The sequence below is a fragment of the Vairimorpha ceranae genome, assembly GCF_000988165.1.
Source record: "Vairimorpha ceranae strain PA08 1199 chromosome Unknown NODE_116, whole genome shotgun sequence".
NCBI lineage: Eukaryota > Fungi > Microsporidia > Nosematidae > Vairimorpha > Vairimorpha ceranae.
The window spans coordinates 1-10,082 of record NW_020169411.1 but is presented as its reverse complement, the minus strand read 5'-3'; the positions used below and the strand labels follow the sequence as shown (position 1 = coordinate 10,082).

At 28.0% G+C, this 10,082-nt stretch overlaps 7 protein-coding genes across 7 annotated transcripts; 4 read left to right on the top strand and 3 right to left on the bottom strand.

Annotated features, from left to right (window-relative positions):
• AAJ76_1160009827 (hypothetical protein) lies at positions 1-256 on the bottom strand (the record flags this gene model as incomplete). The annotated part of the gene is made up of 1 exon (XM_024473816.1): positions 1-256. A coding segment is annotated over one exon (256 nt), but the record flags the coding sequence as incomplete, so codon positions are not given.
• Positions 257-640: 384 nt separating this feature from the next.
• Positions 641-784, bottom strand: AAJ76_1160009299 (hypothetical protein; the record flags this gene model as incomplete). Its single annotated transcript, XM_024473814.1, has 1 exon — positions 641-784. The coding sequence occupies one exon, from the start codon at positions 782-784 to the stop codon at positions 641-643; it is 144 nt and encodes a 47-aa protein (XP_024329861.1).
• Positions 785-5,135: 4,351 nt separating this feature from the next.
• AAJ76_1160004947 (hypothetical protein) lies at positions 5,136-5,288 on the top strand (the record flags this gene model as incomplete). Its single annotated transcript, XM_024473812.1, has 1 exon — positions 5,136-5,288. One exon carries the CDS (start codon positions 5,136-5,138, stop codon positions 5,286-5,288), a length of 153 nt encoding a protein of 50 aa, XP_024329860.1.
• Positions 5,289-6,956: 1,668 nt separating this feature from the next.
• AAJ76_1160003126 (hypothetical protein) lies at positions 6,957-7,175 on the top strand (the record flags this gene model as incomplete). The annotated part of the gene is made up of 1 exon (XM_024473811.1): positions 6,957-7,175. One exon carries the CDS (start codon positions 6,957-6,959, stop codon positions 7,173-7,175), a length of 219 nt encoding a protein of 72 aa, XP_024329859.1.
• A 567-nt stretch (positions 7,176-7,742) lies between these two features.
• Positions 7,743-7,883, bottom strand: AAJ76_1160002200 (hypothetical protein; the record flags this gene model as incomplete). The annotated part of the gene is made up of 1 exon (XM_024473810.1): positions 7,743-7,883. One exon carries the CDS (start codon positions 7,881-7,883, stop codon positions 7,743-7,745), a length of 141 nt encoding a protein of 46 aa, XP_024329858.1.
• Positions 7,884-9,131: 1,248 nt separating this feature from the next.
• On the top strand, positions 9,132-9,404 carry AAJ76_116000951 (hypothetical protein; the record flags this gene model as incomplete). Its single annotated transcript, XM_024473815.1, has 1 exon — positions 9,132-9,404. One exon carries the CDS (start codon positions 9,132-9,134, stop codon positions 9,402-9,404), a length of 273 nt encoding a protein of 90 aa, XP_024329857.1.
• A 99-nt stretch (positions 9,405-9,503) lies between these two features.
• AAJ76_116000579 (hypothetical protein) lies at positions 9,504-10,082 on the top strand (the record flags this gene model as incomplete). Its single annotated transcript, XM_024473813.1, has 1 exon — positions 9,504-10,082. A coding segment is annotated over one exon (579 nt), but the record flags the coding sequence as incomplete, so codon positions are not given.

Genomic DNA, 10,082 nt, shown 5'->3' with positions numbered 1-10,082 from the left:
ATTTAGAACTTGTAAAAAACTTTTTAAGAGCATTCATACTAGCTCTTTCAAAGTCCAAAATAATATTCTTCTCTTTTATTACTTCTTCTTTTATTTCTTTACTTAACCATTCAAAAAGCTTATTATAAGAATATTCATTTTTTGTTTTCATAAAACAATACAAAAGAGGCAAATTTTTATTTCTAACATTACACTGTAAGGTAAAAATTTGTTCAAAGTTTTTAGGAGCAGATCTGAAAGTGCCATCACAAATCATTATTTTGCAATTGATGAGATGCAAAATATTTTCATTAGTTGTAAATACAACAATTCTGTTCTCATCCTGTATTCCAGAATCTTAAAACAAAACTTCTTCCCTCTGGTTGTTTTTGTCAATTCGTATGGAATATCATATTCCTTAACAATTGTAAAATTGTTGGTCTTTCTAACCCTTGTGACCAAACTATTCATCATCTTATAATCTATAATGTTTGAGTAGTTAAATTCAGATATTACATTAGAGATTGCAACTCTTGATGTTTCAGAGGTGTCTAGGATTCTCTGTTTAACTTACTAGCAACGAGTACCTCGCTAAACTTAATATCATCACTGCAATGATTATGCTCTGAAAATTCCAGTAAAAGACAGTCTATTGTAGTTTTTAATAATAAAGGACATCCTTCCTTATTGCATCTCCAGACAAATTTACCAACAGAATGTTCCTTAAGTTGTAAAAAAAGCTTTCATATGCAATTTTTTCTTTTCCTCTAATGCTTTTGATGACATTATTTGATAAATTTTTCATAATAAGGGCAAAAAATTTAAAAGTACAAAAAGAGAACGATCTTTTTTAAAATTTTTAAATATAGGGGTAAAAAATTAATAGGTGAAAATTAATCCATTTTTCACCTGCAGTGAAAAAATGAGCCCAACGTATAAATATCGGTGGGCTCTCCAAATATCAGAAATTATTCTTGATCCGCTTCAAATCTTTTGTAATATGATTCTTATTGGAGTATTCCTGCTTTTATTAGGAACGGGTACAAAAAAACCCTTTCTTGAATTTCGTTTAATGCCGCCGAATACCCAAGTAGGATTGCCAATGCGGCCCTTGTTATTTTTTCTCTTATAAAACAAAGACTTGTCATTTCTACGTCTATTGTACCACCATTTTCATCGATATCTCCAATGGTACCATTGAAATCTACACAATGAATCGCCATAAATCACAAAACAATTCGCACCACTCCGATGTAGTATCTGTCCCCATCTTTGTTTCAGTAACAATATAGCTTTGGAATGCCCCTTAGCCTAATAAATACATCAGAAGAAAAACCGTTTTAAAGGACAAAATTAAACTTTTAAAGTAGAATTCCCAACAAACAAAGAATAAATTTTCTGCAAATACTGCCTTTAAGTGCCCATCGGGGAAAAAGGAAGCAACAACTCCCCGTATTCGGGGGTGTTTAGTTAAAAATTTTTAACCCCCGAAATGGATGTCAATTTTAAGGAGAAAAAATTAGAGATCTTAAAAGATAAAGTTATTTTTGTTTAAAGATGCAAATAAAATCTGCTTTTTTTATTTTTTATTTCAAAATAATTTTTAATAATAATTCGAATGTTAAAATACTTTTGTTTTGTAAACGTAAATAATCGTAAAAATGGTTAAATATTTGTTGATATCCTATATTTATTAGGAATATTCAATTTTACATTCGCCCACGCACCTTATATGGTATTAGTATGTACCAACGCATCATGATTCACAAAATATACACCATGATTTATTGTAATGCACGTATCCGTTTCTTGAAGGGCCGCTATAGCCTTTCCAGCAGTCTGTATATACAATACTCCCCTCTTTGACAAACTTTTTAATGTAAAACAACAATGTGTCCACCTTCTATCAGGCAATTTAATTAATGCAAGCTACCGAGCAGGTATTCTCTCGAACATTACTAACACCCATGCACCATTAACTCTATGTCCTCTATAGTACATTCGTTTACCGAATTTAGACTCATCTATTTCGACGATGATACCTGGTCCGCCTATAGAAACATTTTTGGGTAATAATTTACCTGTTGGTTTCAAAATTTTCCGTATCGTCTGTCTACTAACATCAGTCAAAAGTGAAATTAATTTAATTTTAGAATTGTTTAAATATAAAAATAAAATTGTTTTCCAACCGATATTTGAATTAAAAAAAGCTTTTTTTTTTCTTAATAAAAGTAAATTCTTTTTGACGGCCAGTCTTTGTACATCTCAAAATATTCATCTCTCCTTCTTGTTTTACTTTTCCTAAACAAAATTTATAAAAATACTCATTTCATTGACTAATTTTAAAAGTAAATTTTTGACAATTTTATAATAAATTTCTATTTTTTTCTCCTCAAAATTGACATCCATTTTTGGGGCTAAAAAAATTTTGAATTAAACACTCTCAAATATGGGGGATTGTTGTTTCCATTAAAACCCATCTGTACCCCGACTTTTTATTTTTGTTTTTTATAAGCCGCATGGGTCGGTCACAACTGCGTACTTGAGTTTTTTAATCAGCTTAAAAGCTGCAAGTTCCAAAAACAACCAGATTATCCCGATTAAACAGTGCAAATGTTTTTCTATAATTAAGTAAGTTCCATATTTAATACGCCATTATCATTGTAGAAAAAATCAATAATGCTTGTTTGTACAGGCGCCGGATCATGCACGTTACACGTCCTCAGAATTGAACATCAAAAAAAACCAAAACCCCGAAAAGCTTGTATTAAATATTGTAAAAAGATAGAAAAGTGACATATTAAGATTTATTAAACAAAATAAACGCAACAGCAAACTTTTGCTATTATTGTCTTTCCACGCTTGTTCATCTATATAAATACTTAAAGCTGATTGTAGAATTTCTTTCATTTTTTTGATTTTTTGTTTCTGTTTAGCTCAATAAGACTCAAATTGTTGAATATGAGTTCCATTATTAGGATTTACAAAATTAAGAGAGATATTTACAGAAAAATGCACAAAACCATTCATTCATAAATATTTCTGTATGCAGCCCACTAATCACTATGTATAATAATTCCGAACCCACAAATTTGCGAAATTATAGGCAATAATACGTTCGATGATATATTTCCAACCACTTGAATATACCCCTTTGCCGGTTTATAGTTTGTATCAACGATACCAAAAACCCACAATTGCTGATTAGCTATTCTTACACGATAATATTTTTGCTTATGATTAAACAATGGTTTATCGACCTGGCATATATATTTTTATCACCTGGTTGTGGAGAATCTTGCAGTAAATTTTCGTTAACAATTAATCTCAAATCGTGATATATTTTAATAACTGTGTTCCATCGAATCTTATAGTGCTTTTCAATTTTAGTAACACTTTCATCCTCAAGCCAAAGTATTATAATCGTTCATATGTGTGCTAAACATGACCGATATCTAAAAAAAACGTGCCATGTCTAACACTGAGTATTTTTTTTAAATTTATAAAAGTTGTAATTAACGCACTGCCAGACTTTACTATTAATAACATCGTTTTTACTTCTCTCTCTCATGTTATCGCTACAAAAATAACATATCATTTGCAAAGCTAAGACGTTGTGTTCTTGTAATGTTCCGATAACATTTTCGGTGCTCATATATTTGATCTGTAAAAGTTGTTCTATTTCTGAAGCTTAACTAACTAGTCATTAAGGGTAAAAAATTAGAAATTGTAAAATATGCACGTTATACGCCCCCGGGAAGCGTAAAACATGCATGATCCCTGGTGTCCTTGGCATGGGGACTAAAAACGAAATTTTTGAAAAAAGCCCTTTTCTCTGAGAAAACCCCATCATTCTATTAACTTCGTTGATATGCAAACAATAACCTTTACGAATACTTTTGAAGGAAACTGTAGAGTTGTAAAACGGACACTTTTTTTTAGATATAGGACATTAAAGCTAGTTGATATTTGTTTACTGTGATTTCTTTAAAAAAGAAATGAAAAAGAATATAATTAAAGTTGCTAACATAATTTATTATTTTAATTTGTTAATTGTAATTTTTTTAAAAAACACACAATACCCGACTTTTTGTATTTGTGTATGTAAATATAGAAAATGGGGTTAAAATTTAAAAGTTTTAATTATATTGAAAAATACCCAAAATCGACATTTTCTTAACCCTGCATTTTTTTAAAATTTATTTCACTCCCTTAAGAAAAGAAAAATGAGAAAGCAAAGTTTAAAAATTAAAACAAAAAAAGCGCACAATAATTAATCTTAAAAACAAGATATGATATTTCAAAGGTGGATAAAGAGGCTAAAGTTAAGTAAAAGAACACGTGTTTAAATGACATCCCTTTTTAAGACAATGTTAATTACGCTTCTAAATTATTCTCTAGAGCATTAATACAAATAAAAAAATCATTAAAAATTGGTTATTTTTTTAAAAACTATTTAAAGTTATTAAAAATTACTTAAAGTAACAATTACTGTTTGTTTAATAACTAAAATTGCCTTTGAAATATTTTTAAAAACTTTAAATAGTTAACACAGTCCCCTATTCATTTAAAAAATTAAAAACTGGGGTATTTTTTTGTAAAAGGGGGGATTTCATATAAAAATATGTTCTTTTACTTAATTTCCTCCGGTTGAAGAATACAATCACGGAAAAAAAGAAGATTCACTCAAAATTTAACGTAACTGGTTTTGTAGTTAAATCAATGATACAAAATGATGATTGTTATGGTACTTGGTTAAAGGTTCCCGATTTTAAGGGTTAAAAAATATAAAAAAAAATTATTTTACAATCCTTAAAATAATAATTTTTGTAAAAAGCCAAAAAGGAGTGAATCAAATATTTGACAATGATAAATACACCTATGAAAAAAACGGGGACTAGCCGAGAAACCCCCAGATGGAGATGTAAAAACAAGGCATGTTCGGCACCTGGCATTTCAGATTACAAATATATTTTTAATCTTTATTTATACAGCGTCACATCTAGTCAAAATAGTCTTCCTGATATAAAGTTGGCTGTTCGTTATCGGTTATTAAAAAAATAAAAGGACAAAAAAAATATCAGGTCGGTTATACACCCCAGAAAGGTGTATAACCGACCTGATATTTTTTTTGTCCTTTTATTTTTTAACCCTTAATGGCAGAAGAAAGAGAGCATCTAGATGGGATTTTAATCGCTGGTCATTTCGAGCTTATTTCTATGACTTTTAGGTTAAAAATTTTACATATTCAGCAGTCTTGCCTTCATTGTGAGCAATTTATGAAATTAAAAGGATCAAAAAAAAGTTGATAAATTTGAATGGAGATATCTTTATTACAAGTGTCTTAAGTATCAGATGACACCCAGTTTAAGATATAATACGAACGTAGCAAATTTTTAAACCAAATTACACGTTATTTTGGTTGTAATTTATTATCTATCTATTGGATTTCAAAACTGTAAAATATTGCTTTTAACTAATATATCAAAAGGCACTTTAATAAATATCCGAAAATTGATTTATAGCAAAATAGAGCAACATTGTTTAGATAATCATATTAAATTAGGAGGCCCTTGTGTCATAGTACAAGTAGATGAAACAAAGATTAATTACAATGTAAAAAATCACAGTGGCAAGTCTGTCTCGCCTCATTGGGTATTCTGCGTTGTTAATACGTCAAATCGGCCGGCGTTGGGGTTTTGCTGCATTGTTTCTGATCGTTTCTCCAATACTTTAATTAATATAATTTCTAATGTAGTAGTACCCGGTAGTATTATTTGCTCAGGTGAATGGGCTGCTTATTCATTATTGGATAGGAATCAAAATTTTGAGGATAAAAATGTTTATCATAAATAAAATTTAACCAATCTAGCAGATGGAAATCATGCATAACATGTAGAATCATATAACAATCGATTAAAGTTAGGTATTAAGGCGATGAGGGGTCTCAACGTTGGAATAGTGAAAATTATTTTTGCTAGAATTTATGTTTAAAGAACGTCTTTCGTCAGAAAAAAATATGTCTTACATTAAATTATTTGTGTGTTAATCTTTTTTTTACGGGTTATATAATCAACCCGATCCAAATTTCCTTGGGCTACATACAATGACTGTTCTTTAAAAGTTTAGGACATGTTAAAACCAAAAGTACATATAGTGAAAACGATTCTAATAGAACAACAACCCTTCGAAATTACAGATTTTTTTATTTTACAAAGTTTCAATTTTTTATTTTGCTTAAATGTTAGTTAATGTGCACCACCGATAAAATATCATTTTTAATTTAAAAACCTCGTCAAAGGTTTAAGAACCCCCCCCCTTCTTTTTTTGTTACAATATAAAAAAAAAATCTTAGAATTGATCAAATTTTTTATACAAGCTAATTAAAGTTTCATTTGCTCTTTTAAGTGCATTATGAAGTGTCTATAGACTTTTTTAATTGAGAAAAGATAAGTAAAAACACTAAAAATAAAACTATCTCAAAAACTTTAAATATAAAGGTACCGTAAAAATTTCATATTCATACTTTTTTTATATTTTAAACACGATTTTATATGCCGCGGTTGTTGTTAATGTCAGGTAGAACCACCAATTTCATTAAAATATGCAAATATTTTTTTTCAAAATTGTATTTTTTATACCATAAAATGGGTAAAGTAAAAACACACAGTGATGTTAAGAAAGGCCAAATTTTTGGCTTTTAAGAAATAAAATTACTATTGCTACGATTACTTATTTAGACAAAAGAAGAAGACACGTGATGCAAAGTTTTTTAGAAAAAAAAAGCAATTATGGAAAAAGGGAAATACGGGGTAGACAGAAATCTCTTTCGCATGGGAAAATAAAGATGATACATACATTGTCTAACAACAAAGCTATTTCTTTTAAAAAAAATTAATGCACAAATAAATTCAGGCGTGTCGGACTCCACAATTCTTTGAGCGCTTCATCCAAATAAAAATTTAGTCTATAAAAAAATGAAACATTATTCATTGCTTAAAAAGAAATACAAGTATAGAAGATTTAAATCTGCGCTCATTGGGGTACTTTGGACTACTAAAAAGGGAAACAATTATTTATGTGGCCCAGATGGCTTTAAATATAGTCCATTGCATAATCTTACGACACCCCCATTTTTATCAAAACCTCTACGTACATTGCACCAAGATAGCAATTTGTTAAAGTTAATTTATTAAATTTTTTATTTCTTCCTGACTTTAATTGCTAGTTTATACCATTACTAAATACAATGTATTGTTTTTAAAAAATTAAAAATTTTTTAAAAAAATGGTGCATAATCTTACGACAGTTTAATTTAAATGATATTTAAAATTCAATGAACCACTATTGTTTTCAATCACCAGTTAAATTCGTTTTTTCATTATATCGATAAGCTTTTTACAGAAATCCGTGCTAATATAATACTAATTTTCAGAAATTGGGGTTTAAATTTGTTTAAACTATCATAGGTTTTACTTTCAAAATAAACCCGTCTAAAAAGCTCTCCCCAAAGATTTTCATTGAGATTAAGGTCAGGAGAATATGCTGGTCAAAACATTGTCTCGATATTTTTGCAAGCTAGCCCTTTTTTTAGATACTGAAACATGTGGTCTTGCGTTATCCTGCTGAAAAAGTATTTTATAAAAATTTTGTTCATATATAAATGGAAGGCAATAGTTATTCAATATATCTTAATATTTTAAACTATCCATACTTCATGAAATAAAAGCCAATTTTGATTTTTTAAAATAATTAAAACAGCCTCAAACCATGACTAAAGATCCTCCCGTGGCACCACGAGAATACACAACTTCTTTTGTTTTAATAACTACCCAACAATAGTTATAACCATCTAAACCATCAAGATTAAACTTTTTGTTTTCGAAAAAATTATTTCTTCTCATCTGGTCCCAAAATTTTGATATTCACCTGAAAATAATATTTTATTTATTTACTAGCTTGCGCTATCCCGTTTGAAACGGACTCAAATTCGATACGTGCTTTCTTTGTTTAAATTATGTGTATATGTCTTTGTGCATGTATGTACTGTTTATTATTGAACATTGCACACTTTTAATTATATAATGACAATGGCGCGTATTTTACAAGTTGAATAAGTGAATAAAACTAAAGGAAAAATATATTAGAAAAATTAAGCTTTATACAATATAATCAACTATGAAAGATTGTTATTTATTTAAAAAAAACGTTTTCCAAAATTTGAAAAAAGAAGGATTAAAAAATAAACATTCAGATTCAAACTTTTTATATATATAGAGTAACTTGCGCTATCCCGCCGAAAACGGGATCACAAATATTATGTGTATTCTTTCTTTTTGATAGATATGAGTGCCTTTATGTATGTATTTATTTTATAATTTTTAATTGCAAATTTCCCTTTTTATTATAAATTTAAATCTGCTATAAACCCCCATATACATTTAAAAAAATTTAATAAAAATGCCCGAAAACATTGTGCTGTGCTTAGAAAAATAAACCTTTGATGATGTGTGGCAAGAAACGCAGGAAGGCGACCAGAACTAAGAAAGTTCTTCACAATGCTCACTCCTGAAGCCAAACTAAATTGGTGTAACTTAAATTATTTATTAACTTCATGGGGAATTGTGCTCTTATGAGATCTCCTGTTGATCCTATGATTCTCTTGCTGTTGATGATTATGTGAGTTATTCATGACAGCGATGCCCTTCTTTTCATGAAATATTTTTATAGTAAAATTTCTTCAAGAAAATTCAGAAAATAGAAACATTTCATGTGGAATTAATACCACATGATGCTACTTGTTTTTAATACAAAAAGAGAAAGAATTTAACAAATTTTAAAAAAAGGGTTAAAAAATAAATGTTCAGATTCAAAATTTTAATATATTTTGATTAATTAAAATCCATATTTAATCCAAACAACTTATTTTATAAAAAAGCATAAAATTTTCCTTTTTTGATTTAATAAAAAATCAAAAGGAAAATGAAAAATTATGATTTTTAACAAATCTATGATAAATGTAAAAGTTAACAAAGTAATATAAAAATATTTATTAGCAGCAAAATTGATTTTTAAAAGAATAAATACGTGCATATGATACAAAGCATTTTATACTTTAAAAATAAATTTTATATAAATATTAAAAAATAAAAATGCCCATGAACAAATTAAATGTATTATTTGAGATATCTTATATTTATTCATCACAAATATTCCCAGTAGTTCTAAAAATACATAAAATGTATGATATTGATTTAAAAAGTAATTCACCAGCAAACTATGACTTTTTTATAAAAAACTATTATTCATCTAACGATAATATTTTAATTATAACGGAAGTCAAACTACCGCAGTCTGATATTTTTGTATTTCTTTGTATTCATTACAATCGGACAACTAATACTTACATTAAAAGTTTATATTGATTTTCAAAAGATTTTAAAAATACTGACAAGATATTTCACCAATTTCATTTTATTACACCCTTAAGGCAAAACAACATTCTTAATATACAAATTGCTTCAATGTTGTTTAATAATGCGTCACAGTCTCAGTATGGTATTGGAATCATAAAAGATTTTCAAAATGTTAGTAATATAGGTTTGAAAATACAAAATCGTTTTACAGAACTTGTATCGTTAAATAAGGGAAAAACAAATTCATTGTCCTGTCAACTTCTTAACAGATTAACAAATAAACCTGCATCAAGAATTATGCATGCTTTAGAAAACGAAGATTACATTTTAGCATTTTTTGACAGAGATTATAGTAAGATTATTAATTTTCTAGAAAAATTTATTTTGATATTACAAGATATTAATGAACTGTTACAATATAGGTTATCTATATTTTTTACAAGTTTTATGGAAAACAATTTAAATACCTTTTGGAAAATTGAACTTATGCATTCCAATGAGGATTTTAGTAATTTTAAAAATATTCATTTATCGAACTGCTTTTTTAAAGATCTATATAACTTATTTTGTCTAGTTGAGAATGAAAATCACAAATTTAAACTTTTTGATTATGATCAATACATCGGAGCACTTTTTGGTTATCCATTAATTGCCGTTTTATTTAACTTTCAAGAAGATATTGATGAA